Source organism: Lissotriton helveticus, chromosome 6 (assembly GCF_964261635.1).
Source record: "Lissotriton helveticus chromosome 6, aLisHel1.1, whole genome shotgun sequence".
In the NCBI taxonomy this organism is placed as follows: domain Eukaryota; kingdom Metazoa; phylum Chordata; class Amphibia; order Caudata; family Salamandridae; genus Lissotriton; species Lissotriton helveticus.
Genome location: NC_136067.1, coordinates 1,850,778,630 through 1,850,794,276, shown reverse-complemented (window position 1 = coordinate 1,850,794,276; position 15,647 = coordinate 1,850,778,630). Strand labels below are relative to the sequence as shown.

The 15,647-nt window shown below is 40.1% G+C and overlaps 1 protein-coding gene across 1 annotated transcript in view; it reads left to right on the top strand.

Annotated features, from left to right (window-relative positions):
• LOC144761925 (spermatogenesis-associated protein 7-like) overlaps positions 1-15,647 on the top strand; it is a 970,202-nt gene that overhangs the window by 566,453 nt on the left and 388,102 nt on the right. Inside the window, exon 6 of the mRNA XM_078647121.1 lies at positions 7,496-7,989. Coding sequence (XP_078503247.1) covers positions 7,496-7,989 — 494 coding nt within the window. The remainder of the gene's footprint in view (positions 1-7,495; positions 7,990-15,647) is intronic.

Sequence of the window (15,647 nt, the reverse complement as noted above, 5' to 3'; positions counted from 1 at the left end):
TGGTATCTGAGAGATCTTTACAGAAACAGATCCCTAGATATTTAATATGAGTCAATTGCCATTTAAAACCTGAATCACCAATGTGAGAAGGAAAACACAGCGAGTTTAGGGGGAACATTTCAGTTTTTCCTTTATTAAGAGTATACCCAGAGACGGCTGAATAATCACTAATAACATTAGAGATGGAGGGAATCGCTGACACAATATCCTCTGGAAAAAATAAGGAGATCATTGGAGTAAGTGGACGTTTTAAGTGTATATGATCCAAATTGAAAACCTTTAATACTCGGGTTCAGATTAAGTAAACGAAGAAGTGGGTCAATGGAAAGGAGAAAAAGAAGGGGTGAGAGAAGGCATCCTTGCCTAGTGCCTTGGCGAACATTAAAAAAAGAAGACCTAGTGCCATTAATCCTGATATTAGCTTTTGGTTGCGCATAGAAAGCCATAACCATATTAATAAAGGAATCACCAAGGTTATGGGATTCTAATACTGCTTGTAAAAAAGGCCAAGAAACGTTGTCAAAAGCCATTTCAGCACCAAGGGCAATCGCTGCCGAAGGCAATGAGGAGAGTTTTGCTTTTTCTAAAATATGGCAGAAAATACGAATATTTTCTGTGCCAAGTCTACCTTTAATGAAACCTGTTTGGGAATCATGGATAAGATCAGGAATATCACCTGGTGTCTAGCTAAGATTTTGGCGAAGATTTTAGCTTCCATGTTTAATAGCCAAGTTGGATAAAAATTTGTAGGATCAGAATGATCCTTACCTTCTTTCGGGATGACTACAATAGTCGCCTCTGCAGCAGAACCTGAAACATTGCCAGAAAGGACATAACTATCAAAACTCTCCTTAAGATATTTGACTACTACGGATATTACAAACGGGTGAGATTTAAGACGCTAATGAGCTCTTACAAAGTCTTCCGTAATATCCGCAGAACTTTTGGCTGGGTAGATTTAACTATTATTCGCCCACTCTTAACAATTGCAACCTCCCTGCTATCTTTGGAAAAACCTACTTCTCTGACTGGCACAAGGCTGGCATCTCGAAACTGGGAGACCTTATCACAAACGAGGGAGTCGTACCCTTCTCAAACTTACTATCCAAATTTAACCTGAAAAACCATGACTCTTTTAAACATCTCGCCATACATGATTTTCTCTCTAGGAAGGTTGGAGGCTACTCAGGTTTCATGGAAGTAGATCTTCTCAATAAACTACGTAACCCCATAGACCCCCGAATCGGACTGCTAAACAATATCATAAACAGCCAAACCCCAGACGACTTACAAAACATAGCAGATAAATGGCACATAAAACTCGACTCCCCATGCAATATCTTCTTTAATTCATTAGCCCTCTCACAAAACATCTTACTGTCAGCCAAGCTGCAGACACAACATTTTAAAACCATCTTCTTTCTGTATATTACCCCCAGCAAGATAGCAAAATGGGGAACAGGCAATGGTACTTTATGCCCTCGCTGCTCGGAATATGGAGCTGATTCGATTAATATATTCGCAACCTGCCCTAGGCTCTCTGCAACTCTAATCCGCGTGCACGAATTCCTAAGGGTGGTCACTAATCAGCATATCCGATTTAATCCTACTGTCATTTTACTGGGCACAGGCTGAAACCCCAAGGGTTAAAAGCGAGGGGCTAATCGTTATCGCAATGGCAGTATGGCGTATTTGTGTGGCCTCTTCCTGGCTTAATCCCGAACCCCCCTCATTCGCTCAGTGGCTGGCTAGACTTGTTGCTACCTATCACTTAGAAAAAGCTGTGTACTCCAAAAAGGGCCGCAAGGGTCGTAAGAAGGGGCTCGAGCTCTGGGGAAATCTTACAACCTGGTTGGAACAACAGGGGTAACCCCTGACCCCCTGATTTTCTTTGTGCTCGTGCTCCTTCCAGATCATGCTACTATTTTTTTCCTTTATCCTCCCCTTTTTTCCTGCTCCAGCCGTGTTCTCTACTCTTTCTTATCCTTTTCTCCCTCTTCAACTCTTACAATTGTATGCCTTAACTATATGTATCTGTTTTTTTGACTTACTGGCTTATTTTTCTACTGCAAGCACATCTCTTTTTCTATCCACTTAAATTTTTTTCTTCCCTCTTGCTTCACGTCTTCTCCTTATTTTATTTCACTCAAACTCACACGATGCTTTGCTCTATTTTGTGGGTGGCGCGGGGGTTCTGACTTGAATTACTTAAAAAGAATGTAAATTTTTTTTAAAAAAAAGATATTTGACTACTGAAGGAGTAAATGTCTTATAACAGACAATAGGAAACTTGTCCGGCCCGGGAGCTTTACCCAAACATGTAGCCTCAATAGCTTGGATAATCTCATCAGTATCAATTGGTTTCCCCAGTTCAGTCATGTCAGCTTGCAAAATAGTATTAATAGGAATCAAATTAAGGAACTGTTGACAACTACTCTTGGTACACTGGTCCCGAGGTGTAAAGAGAGTTTCATAATATTCTCGAAAGACCTCAAGGATTTCTCGGATGTGGAACTTCTTTGAACCAGTTTTATCAGTAATGTGTGTAATATGAGTAGCATTGGTATTTGTATTCTGATATTTTAGAGTGGCAGACAACAACTTACCAGCTTTATTCCATAACAATAACTGATGGGATTTTTGAGCGTGTACTCCAATAGAAGCTCTTATTGTGACTATAGAGGTAAAAGAATACTTCAAATGTTTTATATCCTGCAAGAGTAATTTGTCGTTGGAATGTCTATATAACTCCTCTTTGTGTTTAATGTCTTCACCCAAGGATTGAAGAGAATTCTTAATGTCACTATTCCTTATTGCCATTTTTTTTAATAATGTGACCCCTTATAGTACATTTAAATGCATCCCACAATACAATTGGAGAATTCACTGAGGATTCATTATCTTTGAAGAAATTATCAATCTCATCATTAAGCTCTTTAACTTCATCATTATCTTCCAAGATTTCTGTGTTTAGACGGCAACTACGAGGACCTTTAGTATTCATAAGATTAAGGAGACTGCCGTGTGGTCCGAAACAACTATTTTAATGAATCATAACATTTGTAGTATGTGTTAGAAGAGAGGTGTTGACCAAAAGATAATCAATATGAGAGAAACTAGAATGTGGGGAGGAGAAGAACGTGAAATCACTTCCCGTAGAATTATGTACTCTCCACCATCAACAAGATGGTGAGACAAGCACATATTAAGCATATGTTTGTTTGCTCTAGGAGGCCGAAACTTAAAGGCAGAATGTCTATCCAAAATAGGATCAAGGGGAAGATTAAAATCACCTCCAACAATTGTTCTTGAGTTTTGTGGAATATCAGTGAGCTTTTTGTTTGCTGCTCGCCAAAAAACTGGATCATCTATATTTGGAGCATATAAATTCATATTGTATAGATCGTCCGTACCATTAGTCAGGCGAGTAAGCAACCATCTGCCACTGATATCATGTTCAGCTGTAACTATAGAAAAACCAGAACTTTTAGAAATAAGGGTAATAACCCCATTCTTTTTCCCAGAAGCCTCAGAGCAAGTAATAGTGAGCACCCAATCTTTCCTCATAAGAAGAGCCTCTTTGAAACCTATCTTTAGTCTCCTGAAGTAGAGCAATGTCACCAGTTAAAATCTTACAATAGTCTAAAATCTTGGCCCTTTTAACAGGATGTTTCAAACCCCTAACATTAAGGGAAACTACATTTAGACCAGTCATACATATGCAAGGAACATTAAGAATGAATGCTTCTGATAAAAGAGTACAAGGGCAATCAAAATATAATTAAAAACCAAAGGAAATGAAGCATATATCCCAAAATAAAATGGCTTAGATGACCCAAAATTAAGGTAGTGAAAAGGAAAAGGAGTAAAGAATAGGAGGAAGAAGATAAAGAACAGATGTACTCCAAGAAAAAACAGAGCAACATCAAAGTGTCAACCCACCAGGGGATGTCTGTAAGAGACAGATTGCATGTGGGGACAACATGGAGGAGCAACAACAGAGGCTATCAACAACAGTGTAGACAGCTCAAAGATAAACAAGCCGCAGAGCAGCAAAACTAGTATTGTATTTCCTTTGCAATACTATATTACCTATAACTCTTAATATAGCAATAAATGATATAAGACTGAATAAATATAATATACTTGAGCATATTTGAACATTTTGAAAATATTAAACATTTAAAAAAAAATCATATTTCATAAGCAAATACGAGACTGGAGTAGCTAATAAATATCAGCATAAGATAATACAATCCCATCTATAAATTCATATAAATAGATCTAAAGAATCTATGGCAAGGCTGGCTCTCTCATAGGAAAATACTGGATCACATTATAACAACTTATAATGCTTAATTTCAGTTTAGGAGCAGCAAGAAAAATGATTCAAGGAATCATTTTATTAGTAATTTAAAGTCCAACTTAATGATAACATTTGATTTTAAATTATTATTAAAGAAAAGACACTTTTAGAAAATTGTCGCTTTCCTGCGTAAAACCAAAAGTCCTTTTTGTCACTGTCCGATGTGAAATGACTGCTGATGGCTCCCCTTCAGTAAGATGTGGATTTCTCCCAGACAGTGGGCAAAGTGCTTTGGGTGTGGGTGTTTTTCTTCCATAGGCAGATTGCCTGCGGACTCTACCGAGCCCCTTACTGAGGTTCTATTGTCACTTTAGTACTGTTTGAGTGCTGCATAAATACTATACACATTTCCTCTAAGTTAAGCCTGGCTGCTCTGCTACACAACTACCAGGTGGTTGAGCACGATGTTATCACTAATGTTTGTGGTTCACCCTGACAAGGATTGTGATTATTATTTGAAATTGGTTCTCACCCCTTCAACTAATATTCAGATTTCTCATTTTGGTGTTTAGCTGTTGGATTTAGCGCTTGTGTTTCGGCAGTGCCACTCAGTGATTATATAAAAAACAAAATCCTTTTTTTTAATCTGACATCAAAATTGATTTTTTTTTTAAATTCTCCTTTATTTTTTTATCAGTTCCTGTAGACTTTTTTCCATTGTTCTATTCACATTTGCATTTGCTTGCACCTGTGACATTTTACAAGATTAGAGGTAGATCACAGCAGAGCATTTAGAACTTTACCATGGCAGAGCTGAGGAAGCTTTACAAGGTGAGGTGGCTGGCCCTGATGAAGGGGTCCATCAAAGTTGACTTTCATATAGCCCTGGGAGTCTTCGAAGAGGTCCGCATTCTGCAAGCTACAGCACAGAGGCAAGTGGGGGAAGGATGAAGAGAAGGTACAGGTAAATGAAGAGGCTACCCCTGAGGATAAGGGTCCCTGTGTTGTCTGTCTGGAAGCTGTGTCATCTTCCAGCCTATCCCCAAAGAATTTGAAGGACAGATAAGCAGTCTCTGAAGCTGCAATTGGCTCAGTGGGCCATGGAGAAAAGGAAGGCTACAGCAGCAGCAGCAAGAGCCCTCAAGGAGAAAAGGAGATTTGGAGGAGAAAAGATTAGATCTAGCGGAGAAGAAGAGACTACTGGCCCATGATATGAGTCACAAAGAACTGGCCTTGAAGGCAAAGAGAATCAGAGAGTAAAGTGATGGTGGTAGCAGACACACCAAATTACCACGGTGAGGTAAAAGGGTCCACGTCTTCAAAGGACTCATGCCTAACCTTGTGGTGGGAGGTGATATTGATAAATGATTTGAGGCCTACTACGTGGCATTAGAGATGCACAGGGTCCCAGAGGAGGATTGGGAGGGACTAACCTCTAGATGCACATGCCTGTCATAGGGATAGAGAAATTGCAGGCCCTAGGTAAAACTGACAGAATGAAGTATGCCTCATGAAGCAAGCTCTTAATGTAAAGTTTGGTCTGACCCAAGAGGAACCAGGGGTAGCCAGAAACTGTCTAACCAGTTCCGGGTTGATATCATGGATTATTCCGATAAGGCACTAGATGGATGGGTGAAGGACAGTAAAATAGGTGAATCTAATGGGTTTTACAATTTAATCATGTGAGAGCATGTTTAGTATTTGCTTTGCAGAATTGCACCAATACCTTATTTATTCCAAGCTTTCTGTGTCCAGGGAGCTTGTGGAGGAAGCTGACCTCTACGTCAGTACCATAGTGTCAAAGAAGGTCCCTGGCGGGCCCTCAGAAGCGTGGACAGGGTCCTCACCAGAAGGAGGAGGTAGCGCAGGGAAAATCACAAGGATTCCAAAAGGCCCCCGAAAGAGTTTTCAGGGGAACACATTCCGTCCAAAGCCTGAGCAGAAGGGTGAGTTCAATGGGAAGAAGTCCATGGGCTACCTCAAGCTCATGTGCCATGAGTTTTACCAGTGTGGGCATAAAAAAGGGGATGCCATGTGTCTCCCGAGGAAGCAGCCCCCCACTGACGGGCCTGTCCCGGGAATTTCCAGTGTAGTGCTGGGCAGGAGAAGGTTGCCCCAGTTAGGGTTAAGAGGATTGTGAAGTTTACCCTAGTCTACCTGTGTGACAAAGAGATGGTGCCTAAGGCTCCCATGACTGACAAAACTAAAAAAAATACTTCCCTGCTCTTTGAATCCTGAAGGTAGGCCTAACCTGCCTTGCCCATGACCCCAGATGCAACTCGGAGGGTCAATTGGCTGACATCCTGTTTGAGCTACAGAGCTGCAACAAGCTTCCAGAAGCCGTTGTCTGCTTACTTAGTTAACCTCACCTGGTCCCCTCTGCTGGCCTCTGTAGGAGGGAGTCCTGACTCCCAAGTACTGTCCACAAGGTCCTGGACCCTTGGCTGTGGTCAGAGTGTACTGCTCCCTGCGTAACTAAAAGCTTAACTGGATTCGACATTGAGAATAAATGCTGACAACCTTCATCGAAGGCCTCACTGGGTTTGATATCAAGCAGCGCCCAATCGACAACCTCACCAAACTCAATACAGAGCAGCCTCAATGCCTTCAAACACAAACCACTATACCTAATGATTCTAGTTGACCATCACCATCTCTAAACAACGTGAGAGTTTAAGGATTCTTGGGAAAGATAGTTTCGTTGGTGGGCACTGTTGGCCAGTGCTTTCTTCACAGATTCAAAGCCCTGCATGCATCCTGACACGTCACTTGTGTTCATGGAGTTTTCTCCCTACAGAGAATTAGAATATTTTCCTTCAGGGGGATACCATGACATACTTGGTGGTCCCGGAAAGGGAATAGTGGTGGGGTGAGTGCTTTGTGAACTCAGGTATCTGTAGAGTATGGGCCACTGGTTCAAGAGTTTCTGCTGGCAGAGGTTGTTGAGTCTCCACCAATGGAATCTGAGCAGTTCCCACACCTCCAAATAGCCAGAGAAAACACATGCATGGCTTTTGTCTATTCAGTATGTAGTTTATATCTAGCAACCAAGAACCTCCTTAAAGGCACTATAGATGCTATAAATTCAATAAGTACAGATATTCATTTGAGGACTAAAGATATTTGATAAAAATGATAAATGTAATACATTTATGCAGTCTTCTAATACTCCTTTTGTCTTTTCAACAGCGTTCACTCAATCAGCTGGATAGCCTATTTTTAACTCAAACTAGAAGAGCTCAACCTGTCATCCAAAGAGAAGAGTACATGCCTGTTCTGAAGACTCCTTCAAGGAGCCCATCACCAATCTCCATTGCTCAAGATACTGCCAGAAGCATTGTGCAGCACACAATGTCCTCCTCACCACGCCATCAACGACCACACTCTCTTGTACCCTCTACTTCTCGATCCATTCGATCCATGAAGCGTGCTAACAGTCCAAAGACTAAGACACCATTCCAGGACCCTCAAGTGAAAACCTACAGTGGAGACCTTCTTGAAAAACATTCTAATAGCTTTTCTGCTGTGAAGAAGCCTTTCACTCCTCGCACTTTAAAGAAATCAGCCAAATCTTTCTTATCAAAGTATAAGTATTATGCAGCTCCAAAAAAGAATGGACCTGCTGCCTACCTGTCTTCAAGAGCAGAAAAGGAGTACCATGACAGCCCAACTGAAACATACAGGTAAAAGTACATTTTAAAACGTAATCAAAGTGTCGTATACAAACAACTGAGCTTGCTAACTGCAATCCATCCACTAAAATTCTTTTTTTTATATGAATGAACCTGCATGAGCATCATTCCAGGACAGTTATATCCCAGATTTTCAGACCAAAACTTGCTTTTAGATTAGCCTAATAATTATCTCTTTTTGTTCCTTAAGTACAGACAACCCTCATCTTTCTTCAAATTACTTCACTGGAAAAGTAATATGTGGCCAGACCCCCTTTCTCTCAACAATACCCTGACATATGTCCCCTTTCACCAGAACATGAACAACCTCTGTCTCTTCCAAAATACACAGTCACATCACTTATTTTCAGTGCTTACACCCTGTCAAGTTGTCCTGTCTCATGGCTGCCACTTGGCTACAACGTTGCTGTAATGGGGAGACTGCACCTTCTCTCACTATATTGTTATGAAGGAGCCCAAATCCCATCCCCGTTATGACATTTTAGGAAGGCCATTCACTGACCACGAATATGCAGTGTGGTACTGTATCGTTTTGTTGACCATGTCTCAAACCCTGATATATTTGTAGGGATTGCTCCACCTCTATTTGCTGTGGCCCTATGGTGCTGCATATCAGTAACTCAAAGTATTATATGGTCATTCTCTAAAATTCATTAGTTCACCTTAATTGCTTTTATACTTTAGGTTACACAATGTACTATTCAGATAATGTTCGTACAAATGGGTGTGGTGGAATTAGCACCCAAAAAGCCAATTTTCCTCCCACAAAGGCTTTTAGTTTGGAGGGCTGCACTGTGAAGTAATTTGCTGCTTGGAGAACAACTATTAATTCATCCAAATGTTTACTCTTACAATATCCTAACCCTATCCTCTCTCAGGAAAATAATTGTTTTGAAATAAACCCATCGCTGGTGAACTGCAAGGCTTTTTAGCCAGAGCAAGGCAATTAATCTCAACAAGGCAAACTGGTTTTCTAAACAGCAGGAAAATGAGAGCCTTAGAAAAGTCCAGTGGCAACATGTAAAATAAAAATGTGTGTATATATATATATATATATATATATATATATATATATATATACTTCATTTTTTCACTGAAAAAAACAAAGATTACAGGGATATTATAGTTAGGCTGAAATTCAGGAGTAACTATACTGCTGAGCTAACTATAACTAACGCCCCTGCAATGCACAGCTAATGACCTCGCATATTACTTCCCTCATGACATGGTCAGTGACATCATTGATGACATCTAGTTATCCATGCATCTTATGTTTGGGGGTTAATGAATTCCATAGTTTGGCTGCTTGAACAGAGAAAGATGCACCACCCATGTTTCTTGTATACTAAGATTATGAGGCGAGGTGCAAATCTGGAGCAGAGGTTCCTTTGTTGTGTGTACTTGGTAATTGTATTCCTATGAAAAGTGGTCTTGTTCCATGCAGTGCTTTGTGGGTGATATAAAGCAGCATGAAGGTGGATCTTCTGGCAACCCTTAATCAATGTAGGGTCCTTAAGGCAGGGTAGATGTGGGCTCGTGGCTTTACAGTTAGGACTAGTCTGGCAGCAGAGGTCTGAATCCATTGTTTTCTTTTCATGGTTCATAAAGATGATCCATGGTAGAGACCATTGGTGTAAACAAGGTTCGACAGTACAAGAGAGATAGCAACTTGGACCTTGTGTGGAAATCCTATGTGGGGGAAGATGCGTCACAGTTTTTTCATAGCAATGAAGGTTGATCTCGCTAACTTGTCTACCTTGGAATTCATTGGTAATTTGTAGACAATAGTAATTCCAGGGTTTCTTACTTAGTTACATTAGAAGGTGGCCTCAGGTAACCAGGCCAGGTGCAGAATGGATCATAACTTATCCAATCCCCAGATGTGAATATTTCAGTTTAAAAACATTCAATTTGAGATGGCTCTATGTCATCCACTGATTAATGGCTCTGAGGCAACTGAAAAGTTTTGAGTTTCCAATGTCTTCGGGGATTTCCAGTTTAGGAAGTATTTGTGTGTCATCTGCATCGTTATAGCATGTGAGCTGAAATTCATTGATCATTGCCGGTAATTAATTCATGTATATGTTGGAAAAGCATGGGTGAGTTGATGGCGCCTTGAGGGACCCCTGCTTTTGTGAAATATGGTTCGGATGAGAAAGGGGGAGTATGGATGACATTTGTTCTGTTTTGAAGATTGGATGTGATCCAGTCGAGAGCAGTCCCCTCTATGTGGACTTCGTAAAGTCTTTGCATTAAAGTGTCATGGTCAACTGTGTCGAAGGCAACTGTAAGGTCTAAGTGAAGTAGTGCAGCGACCATGTGCCGGTCAGCTGTGTTTTTAACGTCATCCTAGATAGTGAGTAGCGTAGGTTCTGTGCCTCTTCCTGGACGAAATCATGCTTGGAAGTCTGAAGGTATGGAGTTATCTTCAATGAATTGTGACGTCTGGGTGAATGCTGTCATGTCTGTCAATTTGCCCATTAAAGGTCCATTTGTAATCAGTCTGCAGTTGTTTGGGTCATGTGGGTCCAGGTTTGTTTTCTTTAATAAAAGGCGTATGCATGGCTTTTTTAAGTCTTCTGGGAAGATTCCTGTAGTTAAAGAATTGTTGGTGATTCTTCTTACTGGTATAGCAGCAGAGGTAGTTAAAAAAAATTCAAGATTTGTTGTGGACATGGGTCAGAAAGGCAGCTGCCTGGCCTGCTTGCTTTGAAAAGATCCATAAATTGACTTTGTGATGGTTGTTTAAACGAATGCAGAGGCTGAGTTAGCCTACCTTACGAGGGATTGTGGGAAATGGGTTGGTGCTGGTGGTTTTCCTTTGTTTTAAATAGGAATCCAACACGTCTGCTTTGGTTGTGAAATGATTTGCCAGTATTCAGTAAACCTTTGAGTAATGGGATGAGTTCCATCTGTGAATTTAGGTTTAAAAATTCATGAGAATTTTATAAACTTCTTTATTTGCACATTTAACATTTTGAATTCTATCTGAATAGTACAATTTATTTCGCTTTTTAGATTGTTGACTTGTATATTCTGGTAAGTTTGTGTAGGTGAAGTTTGTCTTGATTACTATTTGTTTTGAGCCAGGTGTGTTGCAGCTTTGCATGCGGTTGTTTTATCTTCTTTAGTTCTGCATTCTTCCAAGGTGCACATTTTCTTTTATCTCGATATATTTTACTTAGTGGTATTAGGATATCAAAAGCTTTCTGCAGTCACTCATAAAGATTTTTAACTGAATTTATTGTGTTTAAATTTGTGTTGGGTGTTAGTTCTGTTTCTAAATATTCAACATAGAATGTGTTCCATGCTCCACAGGTGGATGCATGTAAGGTGGCCTTAGGTTTGTTGATTTGTGGTGTTTTGTGTTGGAAAGCTACCAGATGGTGGTCAGATCATGTGACTGGAGTAATCGTTTGAAATGTAACTAGTTCTGGATTTGTGAAAATTACATCTAGACCAGTATTGATAGTTCTTGCATGCCGCATATTGGGTTTGTCAAATCACATGTTTAGGTCACCAAGGATGCATAGGTTGGACTGTAGGGCTATAAGAATCAAAACTGTGTCTAGAAACACATCTGATAATGTTGCTTTGGTAGGTAGTGGTCTGTAAAGAAGGAGGAAGTTGGTGTTGGGTTACATATGGTGATGAGAGCCTCACAACCTTCTATGAAATGCCGTCAGCTTTGGTGAGATTTGTTGTTTCCTTGAATATAACAACTACTCCACCTCCTCTTTTCCTATGCAATTTTGCATGATAGTTTGATAGCCTGGTGAAATGGCTTCATGCGCTGGAGCCATGTCATCTCCCAACCAGGATTCAGTTATGAAGGATAAGTCAGGTTGTGTGTCAGTGAGTAGGTCGAAGATGCAGTGCAAGTTTTTAGAGAGTGATTGGGCATTTATTAGTAGGCAGTGTAGAGATTATGTTTTGGTGGTTGCGTGACTTTGTTTTCTAGAAGGGTGATTAGAATTCTTTAAACTTGTAGCAGGTGTATTATTAGTGATGGTATTAACTATATGAAGTTAGCCACAGAGTTGTTTGTCTATCTCACAATGCTATTCCAGCAGGCTTGGAAGGCATTTTGTAGGGTCTGAATGTGTAGGTGTTGGAGAATGTGGTTAAGAGTGTTGGTGAGCTGTGGAGTTTTTGTAAAGTAGCCTTGTTTTGTAATAGACAAGGAGATGCGAAGATGTGGAGGGTGATATGTTGTTTATTTTATTTGCATTTGTTTAGGGTGGATTGTGTATGAGTTGGGAGTGGTGGTAGAGCACATGGGTCATTTTCTAAGGTTCTAAATGGTGCTCCTGTTCTATATAAGATGTAGAAACTAGTAGATGCTTTCAGGCCAAGTGATAGGTGGCATGCTCAGCAGAATAAGTGCTAATGAGCTGGTCATTTACATTTTTTGCACAGGCGCTAATGGCAGGATGTTTATCCACCAAAAATACATTGCTATGACTTTGCTCAAAAGGCTTTGTACATAATTTTTCCTCCTTGCAACACCTGCACACATTTTTCTTTATAATGCTATATGGTTATAAAGCCCCATATTTAGCAGCGCTCCTAAATCTGGTTTATTAAATGTCTTTTGAGTGAGGGTTTTTGTCATTTTAAATATATTAATATACTATTCCACATTATCCTAAAATGAGAATATGTATTGTTCTGTTACATTAGGAGCAAAATAGGTTTGCTGTATGTGACCGGTTGCTTTGTGTTTGAGAAAACCCCAGCTGTAGGCACTATGGTACCTTGTTATTGTGTAGTTTGCAAGTTAATATCTTCAAACATCAATTTGTTGTATTTAGAAACCCTACAGACTGAGGTCAAATACCCCTTTTATCTCGATATATTTTACTTAGTGGTATTAGGATATCAAAAGCTTTCTGCAGTCACTCATAAAGATTTTTAACTGAATTTATTGTGTTTAAATTTGTGTTGGGTGTTAGTTCTGTTTCTAAATATTCAACATAGAATGTGTTCCATGCTCCACAGGTGGATGCATGTAAGGTGGCCTTAGGTTTGTTGATTTGTGGTGTTTTGTGTTGGAAAGCTACCAGATGGTGGTCAGATCATGTGACTGGAGTAATCGTTTGAAATGTAACTAGTTCTGGATTTGTGAAAATTACATCTAGACCAGTATTGATAGGTCTTGCATGCCGCATATTGGGTTTGTCAAATCACATGTTTAGGTCACCAAGGATGCATAGGTTGGACTGTAGGGCTATAAGAATCAAAACCGTGTCTAGAAACACATCTGATAATGTTGCTTTGGTAGGTAGTGGTCTGTAAAGAAGGAGGAAGTTGGTGTTGGGTTACATATGGTGATGAGAGCCTCACAACCTTCTATGAAATGCCGTCAGCTTTGGTGAGATTTGTTGTTTCCTTGAATATAACAACTACTCCACCTCCTCTTTTCCTATGCAATTTTGCATGATAGTTTGATAGCCTGGTGAAATGGCTTCATGCGCTGGAGCCATGTCATCTCCCAACCAGGATTCAGTTATGAAGGATAAGTCAGGTTGTGTGTCAGTGAGTAGGTTGAAGATGCAGTGCAAGTTTTTAGAGAGTGATTGGGCATTTATTAGTAGGCAGTGTAGAGATTATGTTTTGGTGGTTGCGTGACTTTGTTTTCTAGAAGGGTGATTAGAATTCTTTAAACTTGTAGCAGGTGTATTATTAGTGATGGTATTAACTATATGAAGTTAGCCACAGAGTTGTTTGTCTATATCACAATGCTATTCCAGCAGGCTTGGAAGGCATTTTGTAGGGTCTGAATGTGTAGGTGTTGGAGAATGTGGTTAAGAGTGTTGGTGAGCTGTGGAGTTTTTGTAAAGTAGCCTTGTTTTGTAATAGACAAGGAGATGCGAAGATGTGGAGGGTGATATGTTGTTTATTTTATTTGCATTTGTTTAGGGTGGATTGTGTATGAGTTGGGAGTGGTGGTAGAGCACATGGGTCATTTTCTAAGGTTCTAAATGGTGCTCCTGTTCTATATAAGATGTAGAAACTAGTAGATGCTTTCAGGCCAAGTGATAGGTGGCATGCTCAGCAGAATAAGTGCTAATGAGCTGGTCATTTACATTTTTTGCACAGGCGCTAATGGCAGGATGTTTATCCACCAAAAATACATTGCTATGACTTTGCTCAAAAGGCTTTGTACATAATTTTTCCTCCTTGCAACACCTGCACACATTTTTCTTTATAATGCTATATGGTTATAAAGCCCCATATTTAGCAGCGCTCCTAAATCTGGTTTATTAAATGTCTTTTGAGTGAGGGTTTTTGTCATTTTAAATATATTAATATACTATTCCACATTATCCTAAAATGAGAATATGTATTGTTCTGTTACATTAGGAGCAAAATAGGTTTGCTGTATGTGACCGGTTGCTTTGTGTTTGAGAAAACCCCAGCTGTAGGCACTATGGTACCTTGTTATTGTGTAGTTTGCAAGTTAATATCTTCAAACATCAATTTGTTGTATTTAGAAACCCTACAGACTGAGGTCAAATACCCCTCATGCCAGACTGCTAGGCCTGACTAATTGAATGGAATATACCAACTTCTTTTTGGTCATGGCTGACACTTGCCTGAACATAGACTAAACAGGGAGTATTGAAGGGTTATTTTATTGTATTATTTGCCAGGTGTGTAGTAAACATGCACACAACCACTTGATAAGCCCAGGAACGTTTCAGGTTACTTGTTAAAGGCTCTTGGCAGTCATTTGTCTATGCCTGTATGAGTGAAGGTGTCATATGATAATGCCATATGAGAGTGACGGAAGCATGTCTAGAGGAGTGACACTGTGTAATATACAGCGGGATGGTTTGTGATATGTTCCAGCATGGACCGTGTACTCCAAGTAGCAAAATAGTTTTCATCAAATTGTAGACCTCAGAACTAAAGTACCTTGGGAACAGAGAAGGGACCCCGTGCCAGCTTGCTCTCCCATGAAAAATGTATCAAGGTAATCTCCGTAGAGTCTTTCAGCATGACTCAATCTTCCAAAACTGATGCATGTTAGGAAGGGCTGTGCTCCTGCAAGTTGCTCGAACCGCATTAATGGATAATAGATATCTATGTGTTGCTCATTAGTCTAACTCAATCCCTCAAAATATTACAGTTTGTAATACTTTCCCTCAAAAATGCAAGCTTACTCTGTACAAACTTTGCATAGTTGGACGTATTGGTAGACAGAAAAGGAAATTGATCAAAACTGCGCAGTCCTAAAAAATAATATACTTGTTTCGGGTGGCAACCCTACCCAAAAGAGCATTACGTACTATGTTGTCTTCCACAAATTAGAGGCTGTGCAGCAGGGAGATGGGTCAGCAAAATGCTGTCAGTGGGATAGCACAAACGAGGTATGGACCAAGCTTGTGCAGTGGTTCTGAAGGGGTGGTCAGGGACCTAGGGCACATGGGACAGGCGAGGTTTAGATCAGGAGTAGTCATAGTCATACATCTCTTTTTCAATTATGTAATTTGACAGACGATGGGGTTCCCTCTACAACATCATTTCATAAATCTGTTGTAAAAGTGGCACAATTATGCATGGAGAATAGGGAAAATGGACTTTCACTGCCGGCACTGAAAGGAAACTGTCTGTACAGTACTGCATAGTGGATTCCAAGTTAA